This window comes from Chaetura pelagica, unplaced genomic scaffold (assembly GCF_000747805.2).
Source record: "Chaetura pelagica isolate M959 unplaced genomic scaffold, ChaPel_1.0 scaffold67, whole genome shotgun sequence".
NCBI lineage: Eukaryota > Metazoa > Chordata > Aves > Apodiformes > Apodidae > Chaetura > Chaetura pelagica.
Window position 1 is genome coordinate 2,474,309 of NW_009954107.1, and position 17,655 is coordinate 2,491,963.

At 36.3% G+C, this 17,655-nt stretch overlaps 1 protein-coding gene across 1 annotated transcript in view; it reads left to right on the top strand.

The window, feature by feature from the left end:
• The first annotated feature begins 7,890 nt into the window (after positions 1-7,890).
• FGL1 (fibrinogen-like 1) overlaps positions 7,891-17,655 on the top strand; it is an 18,027-nt gene continuing 8,262 nt past the window's right edge. The window contains exons 1-4 of the mRNA XM_010002477.1: positions 7,891-8,004; positions 11,205-11,280; positions 14,966-15,146; positions 17,590-17,654. Of these exons, the coding sequence (XP_010000779.1) occupies positions 11,215-11,280; positions 14,966-15,146; positions 17,590-17,654 (312 nt within the window). The 5' untranslated portion in view covers positions 7,891-8,004; positions 11,205-11,214. The remainder of the gene's footprint in view (positions 8,005-11,204; positions 11,281-14,965; positions 15,147-17,589; position 17,655) is intronic.

Here is a 17,655-nt window from a genome sequence, read left to right on the forward strand (position 1 = left end):
TGCCCTGCGCGGGATGCGGGGCGCCGGGCTCGTCTTGCTCGTGACGTAACACGCGGAACCTGTTGCGAATTCTAAAGGGGATTTACCTGACGGGAAGGCTGTCACGTCAAAAAAAAAAAAAAAAATCAATAAAAATGACGTCAAAACCCAGAGCGTGTCGGAGTCCCAGGTCGTGTCGTCACCCAGAGCAGCGTCAGCTCGCGGGGTCTGTCCCTGCCCGCGTTTGGGCTCCTGTACGAGCTCCCAGCTGGAAATGCAGTGGTGGTGGGAAAGTGGAAATCGTTTGTCGTCTGTACTTCCTCCTTCGTGTCGTGCAGCGCCACGATCTGTGTTGTGCTGTTGGCTTCAAGGCTTGGAGTTCACAGATCTGGGCTCTTCAAACTTCCCTTTGAAAAAGGAAAATTACAGGAAAAAAGTAGGAAGATTCAACTTTTCATTAAAAAAAAAAGTAAAAAATAAATAGTTGTGGGTAATAGTCGTGCTGTGCTTCACGTTTATGCTCCAATCACCCTATTCCAGGCAGATAAACTTATATTTAGCAGAAGTTTCTGCCTTCAGGGAACTGGGCTTGTCCCCTGCTGAGGATTTTTTATTTCTGCTTCAGTAAAGCTGATATTTCTTTCATTAGAGGGGGTTGTCCTTTGTTGTCAGAATGCGAAAAACAAGTTACGATTTTCAGCATTTCCGTTACACTGAGTTTCTGAAGCAGAAGCATTAAATGCTTGCATTACAGAGGCTTCACAATTTGTCCTGAGCAAGAAACATTTACAGGTACTACATAGCCATGTATTTAACCCCCATCTCCTCTACATTACACGAATGTATTTTGCTCCACCAAAAAAAATAAATGACAAATCCTTTTCAATGACACCTTAATCTATCTAGAATTTAGAAAATGAACCAAATTATTGGAAAACCTGTGAAAGAAAAATGTTTCAATAAAATACCATTGTTTTCTCCAGCAGATGCCCCAGTGTAAAAGGAATAGTTGCGGACAATGCCAAGTGAGTGACAGAGGTGAGTGTAAGACTGCCTGTTACTGCAGTGTTTTTCTCCCATTTGTACCATAGGCTACATGACTTCGTAATCATAACTGAAATAACTTTATGAAGAATCTGCAACAACTTGCTGGAAGGTCTCTATGGAATTAATATATATTATTCATCTGCATTGCAGTTCTGCAGCTAATAAAGAAGTTAATTTATCAGCTCTTTATTTTTAATTATACTTTTATGTAGTGTCCTTTTATCTTGGCCCCAAGTACCATGCCTGGATGTTCAGCACAGTCTCAGGAGTGGTGGTGTTGGCAAGGCGCTTTATATTGTCCAGCAGGTGGAGGCAGAATTTAAGATAAAATAGTGCCTTACTATAATGACTAGAGTTACTTTTGTTGCTGTGGTTTATTCTTAAAATGAAGCTACTTCATTCCTATCGTTTACAAAAAGGACAGAAAACCTTATGTAAAAGTAGAATACATTGTTAAGGGAAACCAAAAAATTAAATAAATTTTAGCGTGTTTTAGTAAAAATGTCTTTACTGTAGTACTCTATATGTCATAACTGTGTATCTTCCTTACCACAGGATATCACATTAGTACTATGTCTCTCATAGGAATTCACAGCATAATTACTCTGATTCCTGCTTGACATTTGCAGGTTGGTTTTTCTTTTCATTTTCTGTCCCTCTTCTGGAATTAGCTGCAAATTTGTCCTTGGAAAATAAAATAAATAAATAAATAATAGTTCCAGCTTCTCAGAACCATTTTTCACTGAGGATGGGGACTGAAAAAAGATACAATAAGCACTAAGGAATCATGGATTGCACTGCAAGAAGCATTATTTCCAGTAGGTGGTTATCTGCTTCCGTTATAAAAATAACGTTTCAGGATTTGGGAACAACTGTGAGCCAAAACTAATGTAGCTTAAATAATATTTTGTTAATTAAAAAAGTAGAGAAATATGTTTTGGGGGAAATCCTATATCAATGCTAATGAGTCTGTAGATCGACAGTAACTAATTCCTCCTACAAAGATCTCTGTTGTAAGTGCTTCCATCAGCAGACATGCTAATGAATGCACCCTCACAGAAACTGAATGGATTATCTTTGAGATAGCCCAGTTTAATTAGGATTGAAAACTATGTCAGAGACATGTGATGATTTTTTCCTTGCACATCTGCTGAATGTATCTTATTACTTTTACTTAATTGTTCCTCAGTGAAAGGAAAGAAAGCAAACACACTACAGGCATGTAAGGACTAGAGACAAGAAGAAGTGAAGGTTTCAAGTTTTACTGAGACAAAGAAGATGTGAGGACTAGTTGGGGAGAGAGATTTTTCTAAGGCCCTGAAACAAAGCCAGTAATTAATAGGACATTTGGTTCAAATAGTAGTTTTCCACCTTTTGGCGGATTTTTTGTGACAAAGGCGTGTTGGTTTATTTCAGAAAAAATGAAACTGGCAAAAATGATTAGTCCACTGTAATATGGCTATAAAGTGACTATCAAGCTACAATGCTGGACGTAGCTTTTCTTTATTTGCTTAACGTTGGATTGGAAAGATCTTTTAAGGCAATAACAAAGAGTTTGTGTTGATTTACAGAGGGAAATGAAGTGTCCACTTATCCCTAGGGGGTCTGATGATAAATTAAGCAGGCATTGGCACCAGCATTTAAGACACCAAAGCATTAGGCTGGTCAAGGACTAGTCAATTCACTGCCAGTGAAGAAGAAAACAATTTTTTATGATCCACTTGAACATAATAGCCATCAGAAGCAATAAAGAAAGGAATAGTAATTGTGAAACAGGTACTAACTGACCTCGTCAGACCCTGGCAAAGTGCCTGAATGTCAGCGGAAGAACAGACAGGATCCCTGTTGTAAACCTTCCCCACAAGTGTAGGTGTGAGGAAAGTAATCCTTTTGATACTGCTGTTATCTCATAAGTCTGTAATATTTGCTGTTATGCACACTTGTGGTGCTACACTCTAGTGAAGTATTAATGACTGATATAAAACCAAGAGCTAAAAAGTGATGGGATGGAGCCACAAGGCATAACTATTTTTGTTTTATAAAGCATGCTGATTTTGAAAAACCAAAGCACACCAGGAGCATCACTGTTACCCTGCCTAGAAGCTCTACCACCACATTTTTCTCACAGTCCCCTTTAAAGTCAGGCTCCATTAAACCCTATTTAGAAAACCCTTTAAAATAGGTCTCTGTAGCACAGAAGTTAGCAAAGTCATTAGTACTATTTCATTCTTAAGAAATGAAGAACTATTTTCACACCCAACCTACAAGTATGATGCTTAATATGGATGTCCCTCTTTGTTTATTGTTTAGTTCAGCATCATATTTTATACACTATACTGTTAGTTGTGTAGTCTTATCTATTTAATTTTTTTTTTGTATTTCCACCCCAGTAATAATATCTCCAGTTTATTCTTAGGCTAACAAAAGCAATCCAAAAAGAAATAAAATACTTTGTTCTGAAATTGCAGATTTAAGTTAAACAGGCATATCTGCAGATTCCTCAGAAAAGTGAGTAGAAACAATCTTCAATTAATAATATATATCATGATGCTTTCTAGCCACTTGCATGTTACTTAGATTTGTGAGGTCACAACCTAGATATGTGTTATATTGATTTTAAAAAATGCAAAATAAAAGTAAGCAGGATGAAGATAAAATTATTATATAGTTTAGAAATGTCTTCCTCTGAATCAAAGGACAACCATATGAATGAAATAAGAAAATAAGAAACTCCACCACACATCATAAAGTATTACTTGGAAGCAAGACTTCTCATGTCTCTTTGCCTTTGACTTTTTTTTAAATTTATTTTGCAATTAAGTGATTTTTTGTTTTCCTTGGTTCTGAGTGTACAGAATGAAAGATACTGTGCAAGTATTTGAGAGTTCATGCTGAGAGAACAAGATTGTAGATACTTTCTATTTTTTTGTTTTGTACTTGGAAACTAAAATGTATCTGATGTTCATAACTAAGTGCTTTCTCTACACTATGTGGCTTCAGTTATGTTGAAAAAAATCAGCATTACAACAGTTAGCATATAAAAACTACAGTGAATTCTTCAAAGCCACCTAATTTTTATTTTCATTTGTATTCATATTTCTTTAAAAATAAAAAAATCTGCCATCATTTCAGGTCATGTTGTAGCCACTCTGCAGTTTGATAGTGAACATTGGTGCAGGAAAATAAGAATTTCCTAGTAACTTCATGGCTTTACGTTCATAATGTGTTGGGTTTTTATAAAAAAAAGAAACAAAACACAACACTGTAGCTACACAGGGTTGACTAATTTTATGCTATACTGCATTTCATCCTCTGACGGTAATGTTTTTGAAATAGATACTTGCTTTTCTGATGCAGGTTTTGCAAATATGGAAATAATGAGTAAAGTACAATGATCTGGCATGTGCAATGGCTAGATATAGGTAGATAGGTAGGTGGATGGATTTTAATTTGAATAAATTTGAAGTGTTTTAAGTAACTTTGCAATGTAAATATTTTCTAAAAAGATTGCCTTTGTGCATTTTATTCTCTTGAATATATGGGCCACCTCTTGTGTAAATAAAGTGAACCATTGAACAATCTAAAGTAACTCCATTCAGGCAGATAGAGTGGTACTGGCTTTCATCAGTAGCCTGCCCTGTAACGTTGGAAGCCATTGAACTTGTCAGTTAGCTATGCAAACACCCAGAGCATGATGTGTGTGAAGCCCTTACGCAATGCTTTTATTTGTGGAATACACTTACAACAGGGAGATATAATAGTATTCTGGTAACTGGCATATTGTCAGTTATCATAACAACCAGATTTTCTTGCAAACAGGCCATGCAATTCTTAAGTCAGTCCATTAAAAAAATACATATTTACTTTTGGAAAGGAGGCTACCTTTAAAAACATGAAGAGATGTTTAGTTGTAAAGCTGAGTTTGGCTTATCTTTGGTTTCAGTTCTGTTCTGATCCAGTAATAAAATACTATTATGGAAGTAACACATTGCTACTACTTAGTATGTTGGATATACAGTGCTGAATGCACATTTTCCAATATGTGATTTGAGCCAGTCCTAGAATGGGGTCCATTACATGTTTTCTGTTTTTTCCGTAGCATTATACAAACTAAAACAATGCAGAGAAGAGCATAAACAAGTTAATTTGTAACTGTCATAGTTTGACTCAGTATCAGCAATTAAACCAGCGACAACAATGTTCTCGATCCCCTTCCCCTCCCACCCAGCTAGGGAAGGAGAGAGAGGATGAGGAGAGAGACTCTCTGGATTGAAAACTAAACTAGACAGTTTTAATTAAACACTAATGATAAAAGAAAATATATACAATTATATACAAATGTGTTCAGGAACATGCCAACCCCTATAGCCTCCCCCCGCCCCCAGCAACTCCCACAGCACTCTCTTGAGCTGCAAACAGTCCCGAAGAATCCCGGACTGCTGCTGGAGAGAGCAGAGAGATGAGGGCCAGGAGAGCTCGAGCCTGGGGGTCGACGGTGATGGATGGACAGAGTCCTCCCCAGATGCCGGCCATGGACGGAAGAGAAGGGAAGAAGAAGCAGGAAGGAAGTTGTCTTCTGTGATCTCTGAGCTCATGTAGATATATGGAATGGAATATCTTGGCCAATTTTGCTGTCTGTCTAACTCAGCCTCTAACGAGGGGGTCATAGATCTCCCAGTAGTGTCTGAGCTGGCAGAGTAAAGGTGTGACCTTGGAGTCCTGGCAGTAACATAAACATTCCAGTGTTACCATTGCATTAACTGGAACACTTGCTGCTAGTTAAGAGAGCTTGCTGGAAAAAGAAAAAAAATAATAATAAAAAAAAATCAGTAAAAAGGGAAATTAGCTTCCTCCTTGCTCAAACCAGGACAGTAACAGATGGAATTAAAATCCAGGTAGGGACTCAGCAAAATATTTTTTAATGCAGCCCAGGATACAATTGGCTTTCTGGGCTGCAAATGCATAGTGCTGGTTTATGTGCAGCTTTTAATTCATGAAGTCCTTCTTTGCAGGGCTGCTCTCAATCCTCTCATTCCCCAGCCTGTGTCCATGTTTAGGATTGCCCAAAGCTTTTATGCTTCTGTCAGAGGGGGAGGCACCCAGGGGAGGTACATCAGCTGAAACTGCTAATGCAATTGGAACAAAGACGGCTAATTTCTTGTGTTAGCCATTTCTTTTAAACATCTACAAAATATATAAGATTGATTTAACTACATGTTTTTTACCTTGCTTATAGGAAGGAATAAACATGTTGATTAATTTAGAAGTGAGGCATGGCGTTTTATCCTTTATACAAACTTTTGTCCAAAAACTGATGAAAGTGTAATTAATGATCCTTGCCATATTTTGCTCCACTCTGTGCAAGCTCTTCCAGGACCAGCAAATCTGAATAAGGTTTGTGAGAACAGCCAGGTCTTTACTGGCTTCACTAAGATCTATGACATAAGCCAGTTTTTAGTGTTGGGTGTATTCAACAAGTCTAAGACAGACCTTTCTCTCTTTCCTTTTATGCTTATATGACTTATAATTGTATACTCTTTGAGAGTCTTCTATTTAATATGTTTATTCTTGAAAAATCATTCTGATAACACAAATCTCTGTCTTGATGCTGTATATAATTCTTGTTTAACTGAATTAAACATAATTTAGCCATACATTTTATGTATGCCATACATTTTAGCCATCTAGTCTTTATTTAAAGACTTAAACTGGTGGAGAATCTATTTGTAACCCTCAATAGACTATTTAAATAGTTAATAAATCCAAGTTTAAAATGCCATGCCTTTTTATACTTTCTAAATTCAGACCCCACCTCCTGAATAACCATCAGCTTAGAGTTAAAAGTCATGCTATGAATAGGTATCTCCCTCCTTGCAGAAGGCATTAGCCATAGTAAGATTACCAGTAAAAATTAGATGTTGGATGATTTTGAATTTTTGAATGATTCTTAGTATAGGCTACTCATGAGATATTTGTTGCAATTTTAAGTACGTGAAATTCAGAATATGAAGCTAATTATTTGACGTAATGAGTAGAGATAAATACTGCCAGAGTCCAAATAAGACACCAGAAGTTATTCAGAGGAAATGTGCCAGCAAGTATTAGTCTTCAAAATGAAGCTGATTGTGTGAATATTTAAATTTTGAAGTATAAAACTCTTTTTACTGCTTTTGTTCAATATTTCCTTAAGAGTTCACTTCTTCCAGAAGCATTCCGTTAAGCATGCTCATTTATTTAACTTTTTGGGAAGAGCCAACGCAGAAGAAGGGCAAACACTCAAAACAAACTTCATTTTAAAACATTCTGTGATATATTCGTCTGGCTCTAAAAAGCTTATATAGAAAGTGATTTTGTCTAACTAAATCACTGAGGTCATGCGCTTCTGAGCACCTTCCAATTTAGCTAAAAAATACTGACTGACTTCAAAGAAGATTTGTTGTCCTTTTTTTCTTGTTCCCTTTGGCTTTGTCTTAACAAAGTTTGTCATTTGGAGGCTGGAGGGCCTTGGGATTGCTTGCAGACTTGTATCACCTCTAACTTGCAACTTCTAGTTTGAGTGATTATGCTTTGTGTCTAAATCAGTTGATTCAGTTATGCTCTCTGAATACCACTGAAGCCTAAAAGATTTAGGCTCTGATTCAGGAAAGCACTGGGATATATGGCTGAATCTGATGTTGAGCTATTTCCTAGATCAGAGCAGTAAAAAGGAATGGATGATCCGCTGTTATTTTTGGTCTGTTTTTATTTCAGAAGTGTTGTGTTAGGCACAGAATTACCGTCTTCTCCTTCTTATGTTGTAATTTAGTCTTGATAACTGCAATTTCTCAGAAACATTCCTGCCCAGTGACTCATAGCAGATGTAACCCTCAACTCTACAGAATTTAATAGCAAAAACAATCGCAGCCTGGGAAGGGCTCTAGAATTCTTTGCATCAGTTTAAGAAGATTTAACAACTCTGAGTTCTGTCCAGAGGGAAAGGTAAACATTTTAAGTACCTGTAAGGGAAGAAGGAAGAATTTGTGGTAATTGCTATAGTTATGGATTAAAAGTAATGTATTTTTGAAGGCTATGTAATTAGTGCAATGTTGCTAATGCTGTATGAATGTTTTAGCAGGATCTAACTATTTTGTTATGATACCTAGTTAGTTAATAAATCTCCCATTCAAATCTGTAGTTTCTAGACTTCTAATAATACATGGCTCTATGAACATGACTGCTATTCAACCCTTAAAGTAAAATAATGAATTATTGTCCATTTTTCAGATGAGGAAAATGGGGCAATTTTGGTAAGACTACCTAATTATAACAAATCAAACTTGTGCATGAGTTTAATCATTAAAACCAGTTTGAATTTTAAGAAAGCAAACAAAAAACTTTCAAGTAATTATCTGTGTTTTGGCAGATTGTCTCTTATTGAATTTATTAGCAATGCAATTCTTGTTGACACTGTACAAACAGAAATAGGCATCTGAATTCCATCTAGTTTACAGAGTAGAATTCAAGGCTAAGAATTCGAAATTTTCTTAGCTCAGAGTTTCTCTAATGTCATCAAATCTATTTAGTAGCTTGTTATTGAAAGACTTGGAAAAATACCAAGTTTAGGGGAAATTTGAACATAGAATTGTCTGAGTAGCCTGTAAAGAAAACCCAGACACAGAAAAGTAAAAAGGTACCTTTCTAGAATTTTCCTTCAGCAGCTTTGGAGAAATCTTTCTGCACAGCTGCACAAGTGCACATTCCAGGTGTAATCTTTGCATAGAATAATAATCTTCTATGGATAACATTTCAAGGTTTCACGAGAGTTACCCTTAAACTTCAGTTTTATCAAAACAGAAAGTGATGTTTTTTTCAGCTAACTGTTAAGGGTGTTTGTTTTCAATGTGAAAATATTACACTGTTTTCCTCACTCTGTCATGATGTGGGATAATTAATATACATGTCTACTGTTTGAAATAAAGATTTTCCTGGAAAGGGATCTCCCTGCACAAATTCAGGTTTTTTTTGTTTTTGTTAAACAAACACAGGCATTATAAAAGAAGTCTTGGAAGTCTCTCACCACATGCTAACTCTTTGGATTCACTGGCATCAACAACACAGAAATACTTGATAACTTATGCAATTGTTTTCAACTGTGACATGGATTTCATGGATTTCAATTTTTTTGCATTTTTTGAGTGAATGTTTTTTATTGCATTGTGTGCAAATGTTTATAATTGGTTGCATTATCTCTAGATGTTTTTAAGTCTTTTACCCTCCATGTACATTCCTAGATAAGGCATTTTAAATAGCTTTTTAACAAACAGGATAAATATTTAAATGAGTGCAGAAATTATTTTAAGAAACTTAATTCCAAAGCAGTCTTCCTAGAGACAGACTTTAAGATTACCTTGAAGCGAACTTTAGCTTTACATCCTACCAAAAAGCATGAATGTACACTTTCAAAGAACTGTTACTACTACAACCTTTTTGGAAACTTTTTGTAGAAATGTGGAAAAATAAGTAAACTGTTACCACATCAACTCAAAGAATGAACCTGTTGATTTAGTTAACGTATACAAAGTGCTTTGAACGTATGCAGGGCTTGACCCTATTTACCACTTTTCTTATCACTGTAGGTTTGAACATTCAGTGAATCTCTTGTGATTGCAACTGAGTGCAGCCCTTATGGAATTCCTCACAACAAGAATGCTCTTTAGAAAGAGGCTCTCTTTAAATAGAAAGGTGACTTCATCTGAAGATGACAAACCAAACCCAGTTGCACCCCCTTTGCGCTCCTTAGCTGATGGTTCAGTTTGTGCAGCTTGCTTGTAGTAGCTCACATGTGCTGTAAGGCATGTGATCTGCCTTGATTGTGCCTGGTAGTCTCTCATTTTATTTTATTTATTTTTTTACTAGCGTAAGTTTCTCTGAACTGTATGCAAAATTTACTTAATTGTCTTTTTAAAAAAAATAAGAATACTGTACTCATAAATCTGTGTAACTCTTAAGTTTGATTGTGGTATTCAGGCATTCACGGTCAGTGAAATCATGATGGAACAGTTTGAATATTAAGACTAATGTGAGGGAGATCAGTGTGCTTTTATAATGAAAATAACAGATGATGCAGAACAGTTAACTATGAATCTTCCAGTGGAAAAAAATATAGCCCCTTCTCTACTAGAAAACATATTTAAGATAGGCATAGACTCAGGACATCAGTTAGCAGAGACAGATAATTTGTGGGTCAACCAGATAGCTAACATACTCTTTGGTCACTTCTCTCACAGACAGTGTCATTGGAACAGATGGTAACATCTGCTTTCAAACCAGTAGTGGCTCCAGTAGCCAAAATTACTACTGTCATAAGGTGAAAACACATGTTTTGTCATGGCAGAAACCTCCGAAATCCAGATTAATAACATAGCTCTATGCCAGGCAATTCTTGCAGGTTTCCCACCCCCCTCCTTTTTTAAGCCTGAAATTTGTAGGATTAGTCACTTCATACCACTTCAGGCTGAGAGAGTTGGGGCTGTTCAGCCTGCAGAGGAGAAGGCACTGGGGAGACCTTATTGTGTCCTTCCAGTACCTGAAGGGGCCTGCAGGAAAGCTGGGGAGGGGCTTTTTACAAGGGGTTGTAGTTATAAGGACAAAGAGGGATGGTTTCAAATGGAAAGAGGGTAGAATCAGATTTGATAGTAGGAATAAATTCTTTACTGTGAGGGTGGTGAGACACTAGAACAGGTTGCCCAGAGAGGCCGTGAATGTCCTATCCCTGGAAATGTTCAAGGCCAGGTTGGATGGGGCTTGGAGCAACCTGGTTTAGTGGGAGGTGTCCCTGCCCACACAGGGGGGTTGGAACTAGATGATCTTTAAGGTCCCTTCCAACCCAAACCATTCTACGATTCTGTGAAACAGCAGAACTTGTTGCGTTGAGTTATAATAAAGTTTCTTATTCAAATGGTATAACATTTAATTGGTTGTCATGAAGAACAACTTCCAAATTAATATTCAGAAATTTATGGCATAGAAATAACTTAGCCTATGATTTTCAGTTCACACTTACTACTTAAGAAACATTTTAAGGTAAATTTTATTACAGGGTAAATAAATTATTTCAAATACAATTTAAGATACCAGGTGTAATACTTAGTTTTAATGTTTTACTTAACTAGTATTTCATTTGTTCCTCTACTTCACAGCTTCTAAAGAATGAAGATTTTGATAATGATTGATTTTGTCCTTGCAGCTAACTTGATGGATGCCATTGGCAGCTCTGTAAGTTCTAATAATTACATCTGCCTCTTGAGTTTCTTCTAAATCTTTTCTTAAAATACCCTCCATCCTGCTTACTATCTCAGCTACCTGGGATGGCAGAACCTTTGATGGAAAGCTTAGAACTCAGAACAAAACTGAAAAACTGGGGAAGTAACCTCAAATGATGTTCAGGAGAGAGAAAACAAATGCATAAATATACAGTGGAAGATAAATGGGCAATAGCACTGATGAAAGTGACCCAGTCAGTTAATTACTGGATCCAACACTAAATAGGACATGATAGAATATCGTTGTTAAAAAGAGGTATCATATGATGCATTAATAGGCATGTCATACATAACAAGACAGTTCTACTAATATTTAGGGGTAATTCTAACTCAGAATAACACCTTTAGTTTTGAGCAGCATACTTACAGAAAGACAAAACCCAGGAACTCCCAAAGCAGTGGCCGCAGCACTAGTGTTTCTGGACATTGACACTCGGGATGAAGAATGTTTCTATTCTTTTCTACCTTGTCCGCTTGCCATACAACTTTTTCTCAGACAAGATTCACAGCTTCGTTTTCTTACTTGTTCCCATATTACTATGTTGTAATTCACACTGAGAAACAATGATCAAAGTCCCTTGATTTCTATCTCCCAAAACATTCTACTATGTATTCTGCCTCTCCAACAAAAACCCTAACACACAACACACGCCACTGCTTAAAATACTCTTAAACTCACCAGTCCTGTACTGCCTGTCTTGGCTGTCTTTCTGGGTTTGATATTCAGGTCCTAACTAGCAGGCACCTGGCTGACTGAAATGTTGATTCATAATTGCCTAGGTGGAAGTGATTGCTGAATTTACAACTAGGTGAGCATCATTGTGCTTTATAGTATCTTATGGAAGCCTTTTGTTCAGTTCTGTAGGGGCAGAATAGGAAGCACCTGGCTCCATAATGACTTCTGCTCAGTGGAGAAAAATAATACTGATTTTTATAGAAGTCTACTGAGAAAAAGGCACTTCAATAAAAAGCATTTCTTTTGATTCTTCATTTGCAATATTATGGGTTTTTCAGAGCCCGTGAACAAAAACTGGGAACATTCTGAAATTTATCTCTTAAGTTTTCACTTTTTAATCTCATTAAAGCACTAATGTCATTAGAGCATTTTTTTGGACCTCATTGAAATTCCAGAAAAATAGGAATAACATCTCAAGTAAAAATTCTGCATTTTTATAGATTTTGTGAAGTATTCTGAGTCTGATTCATAGCATTTATTTTAGTGCAAGGTGATTAGCAGCTAAATAATTCACCCAATAACGAAACAAAGATTGTGAATGCACATCAATTGCAGCAGCTGGTTAAATATGGGACCACACGTCCAAGAGCAGATCTGTCAGCATTTGTTAGATAATTGCTTCTCAATATGTAGTACAGTTGCTTCACTGATTTTGTTTCACTCAGTGGGCAGTACTGTCCACTGGAGACAGGCACAATCAAATCCATGTTTTTATGAGTATGTCGATAATTACTGTTCACCCCATAATGTCTGTAAAGCAGATGAGAATCACCTCAGTGTTAGTTTTTAATTTTCATAATTAAATGATGATTAACAGTTTTTAAGTTAAAAGACAAGATCAATTTAAAATGCAAAATTAAGAAAAATATTTAGAGGCATAGCCTGTTGCAGACTTGTGTTTAATTTTATTTGAAGGAAAGGACCTTTTATGGTAGTATATGAAGTTGTGTCATACTGAATTTAGGTACAAAATTTTTCTAAGGTACAGTAAGATTTTGGGTAAATCCTGTACTTTTACTATATAATTTAATCACAGTAGCAGAATGGCTTTTTGCAGTGTGACTAGGAGAATTGGTAGATGCATTTTCACTACACCTGGAAGAAAAACACTTAGCTGCCCATAGCTGCCTCTCCTCAAACATGCAGACTCCTTCCTACTCTCTTCAGAACATAAAGTAGCTCTTCTTGGCTCAGTTCTTGCCACGTGTTAAAGACACCACCCACCTGAAGTTTTGCCTATGAAATTGCAAGTATGTGACCACAGGGGCCACCATTTCCAGGGTAACCCAGGTCTTTCCTATTGTGTTTTACCATGTTCTCCAAGGTTGCAAGTACTGAGTAAAATCTGATACAGGCTAACCATCTCAGTAAAGAAAAGCTGTGGTAGAACTAGTAAGTGTGACATGGTGGCTCCTTTATCACTCTTAATTCGATTAGGATTAATATTTGTTCAAACTGTTAACATGGCTTTTTGACAGCTTTACCTCTATAGTTAGCATTAGCTAGTCAAGGTGAGTCTGGAAGTATTTTCTATTATTATTTATTCACCCTCTCTCAACCTGGTGTATGGTACTGCAAGGAAGACTAAACAGAACCATGTCTGTGCTGCACAGAAACTTACAGAATAGTACCAGCTATTCAGATAGAAGTGACAAGAAACACTTTAGTGGGAGTGTTCATGGGAACAGGTGAAGCCTGAGCATGATGCAGGTGAATGTACACAGGTGCCCCTGAATGTGCACATCTGAATGCTACTTCAGATCTCTCTACAGTTCAATGTGATAGGGCAAGGTTCTGCCTTCTGAATAAGATGACACCAGTTTAGAATTACTGCACATCAGGTTTCCAAAAGTTTGCCCTCTGATTTTGCTTTTACAGTGTTAATTGTGCTCTCATTCAAGCACCAAATCTGCTAAACTCTGCTCACTTGAAATTGCAGACACAATGTTACTGATGCAAAACCTCATATTACATTTATAAAATGTATCATAAAATCCAAAAGGCTTTTTTCTCTGTTTTGAAATATTTTTTTAAAAATATGTATTTGAAACTGTACTTACTTTAAGCTCCCTAGACTAGGTTCTATTCACTTCGGCTATTTTGCCATAGTCATTAATCTAAAAACAATTATTTATTGCTCTGCATACATTCACCATGTCAGAATTTGGAACAGTTGTTCCAGCTCTTTTTTCATGTATCCATATTTGCACCAGGGTGAAATGAGTGCAAGGTATCACCATATCAGAGTCACTGCATTTCTCACTCACTATGCATGGCAAAATTCATTGTACGAGACACAGCACAATATTTTAATTTTTATTTTTCATGTATATTCACAGCCTCTTAGGGATGATTTATTTTAGCATGCCAAAAATAATCTCGAAAACTTCACAGTATTTGTGCTGGCAATGTTTAGATATGTTAAGAAGTGTGTAATGTAAAAGTATTTGAAAAATGCACAATGAAGTTGAAAACATATGGACTGTGTTTCTTTAAAACTCTGGAATTTCAGAACCTTCACAATGTTAGTAGCAGCCCCCACTACATGACAGCAAATAGAGAATAAGCAACCTTTATGGGTCTGTACTGTAGTGATTTTCCCTAAAGTCGCCTCTGAATGTTTGCAGTGAGAGTTGGCAGTTAGCCACCAAAGAGAAGGTCTCTTTGAAAAGCAAGTATGTGTTTGGACACTCTGTAATATACAAAATAATTTTAAATAGAGGTAGCAATTGAGGTGGAAGTTGACTAAGTGTCTGTAGGAAATTGTGATGAAAATGTTTTATTCTAGTTAAATTTTATTTATGGTTTGTTTGCTTGGGTTTTTGTGTCACATAAGAGTGACAAAAAAAAAATAATTTAAAAAAAAAGCTGATTTTATAGTAAGGTATGTCTTCCTCTCTAGGATCTACAGAACTGTTTGCAAGAGCAGATACGACTTCAGGGCCAGGTGAGGCTCCTGGAACATCGTGTGAAGCAGCAGCAGTTAAAAATTATACAGCTTTTAGAGAAGAAAGAGATTCAGTACAGTGACAGAGGAGATGAAAACAGTGTCATTGACTTGGGAGGAAAAAGGCAGTATTCAGGTTAGAAATGAAGCTATTCTTTTCATTTCCATTCATTGTCATGATACCCAGAAGCTTAAACACAATTGGGCCCTTTGAGTTATTGTTTTAAAAGCTCATAGAAAATTGTTTGTTTAAAACACAATGTTCAGCTTTTACCTAGGCCTGCTGCTGCAGGGAAAAATTGGTAATGTCACACAGTATAATCAAATCAGGACTGAAGTAATGTATTGATTTATTAGTAGCCCATAATTACAAAACAATCGGTGCACAATACATTCAGAATAAGTATCAGCAATACAACAGAGAACAGCCAATAATAGACATTTACAAAATGTTAATAAACAGTTGCAGATTTCTAAACACCCTTCTTTGACTAATGTCAGAAAGTTCTGACCCACAGGATCAGCTCACATTCTCATATTCACAGGGTTGTGTGGGTTACAAGCACACACCAAGTCTGTTGCAATCTGCAAAGTCCCTGAGGCATCCTTATTTACACACATAACCCTGGCAGAATGACATATGCATCTCACTTTAACAATGTTCTGTATGTTGTACTATTTTCACTGAGATAGGTTCAGGTCAGGACACGTCAGCTTCTAAAATATTTGGCTTAAGTTGTTTCTGCAATCTCACCAGCATTCTGGTGGTGATCCGGTCCCTCTGCAATGGAAGAAGGCCAAGTGCATTAGCCCACAGTAGCTGCAGTGAGGGCCAAACTCTTAAAATAATAAAACACTATTCAAACCAATAGTCAGATTGAAAATACCGTTTGGGGGGCAGATTCTTGGATGGTGTTTGTTTCTAGTTGTCTAGAGAGTTTAAACTTCTGTAATTTTTAATACTCTTGTTTGAATACACTTGTGTTTTTGCTGCTAGAAGAAATCACAACCTATACCAACGCATATAGTATAATAAAGCACCATTAAAAAGCAGTTGTAAGCCTGACTTTAAATTTTAGCTCTATATTTATTTATGTTTTCAGCACTCCAGAATATTTTTATTATTATTATGGCTGAGTCATTTGTTAGGTTATTAAAAAACACATTTAGCTGAAAGGTATTTATCCTTTTTTAGCATGTGCCCCAGTTTATTTTCTTAAAATGTGGTTCTAAATAGCAGGTGTAAATTGTTCTTGTTTCTGCTTATTTTTGTTTTCCATTATTGTCTCATAGAATCACATAATGGTTGAAGTAGGAAGGGACCTTCAAGATCCAGGTTCCAACCTCCCTGCTTATGAGCAGGGACACCTCCCACTAGACCAGGCTAATGTCAACACAGCTGGATACATTTGGGTTAGTCAGAGAGGGAGAAATTCCATGCTATAGACACCTGCTAAAAATTAAAATATACTAGTGTTTTGCTAACCTACTAAGAAAATAATGGACAAGAAAAGCTATTTTTTATAAGCAAATCAAACATTCTCTAGAGAGACAGCTTAGCTGTTATTTAAATCATGTTTTCTATTGAAGTTTAAACAAAACCTGGCATAGCTATTTGTTTTCAGTATAAACTGTTTATTTGCTAATCTAATATTCACTGATGCTTTCACTGAGAAGAAATATAGTTCAGCAAGTTCCAAACTGGCCTGGAAGTTCAGCCAACATTCATAAATGTTTCAGTGAAAATCTTAGAGATAATCAGACCTACCTTTGCCAGGAAAAACAGAAATGTTGAAAATTGTACATCTTTGCTGTGTGACTGCTTGATGGTAGACCACATATAAACAAATAACTCCTTTAATTTCTTAACTCTTAGAGGAAAAAATATAAGATTGTACAATTACACTGCTGTTATACTTTCATGAGCTCTGAGTTTTTTCATTGCTGTAAATGCTGATTAGTCATTAACACCAATGGAGACCAGACTTTAAATAGTATCCAGCCAAAGTGATACCACTTACACATACATTGCACTTTTTGGAGGTAGTCTTCTATGTATTTTTGCACCTGTTTGGTACAAGAGGAAAGAGTATCAGGTCCAGTAATTGTTTCCCTTTTCAAACACTGGTGATTCCATCCTCTCCAGTGAACTCTCTAGACGTAGAACTACATGTTTTCTTGTAAAGGTTATTGTGTGTTATATATGTAGAAAAGATATATGATTGTAACAGAATTCTAATGTGGATTACACCATTGTAAATTAAAAGTGACACCACTTTAACCAGAGGAATTATTTTGCTAGTCGAATAGAATAAAAAATGTTAGCATTTTATGGTAGAAAAAACATTATTTTAAATAAATGTCAAAATAATTTCAGCTCAATGATTTTAAAGCAACACAAACACAAGTAAATGTGCTGGAGTCATACAAATGTGTTTGCAGAGCAATTTCCTTTGTATCAGCATGATTCATATGTGACTCTTAAAGACATTACCTGATTTCTGGTATTGTCTTGATTTCTGATTTTGCCAGTAAGTATAGGGCTAAAAAAAACTGTCCAGTGAATATTTTGTGAACAGATTGTGCAGAAATCTACAATGACGGCCATAAGCAAAGTGGATTTTACAAGATGAAACCTATCCAGA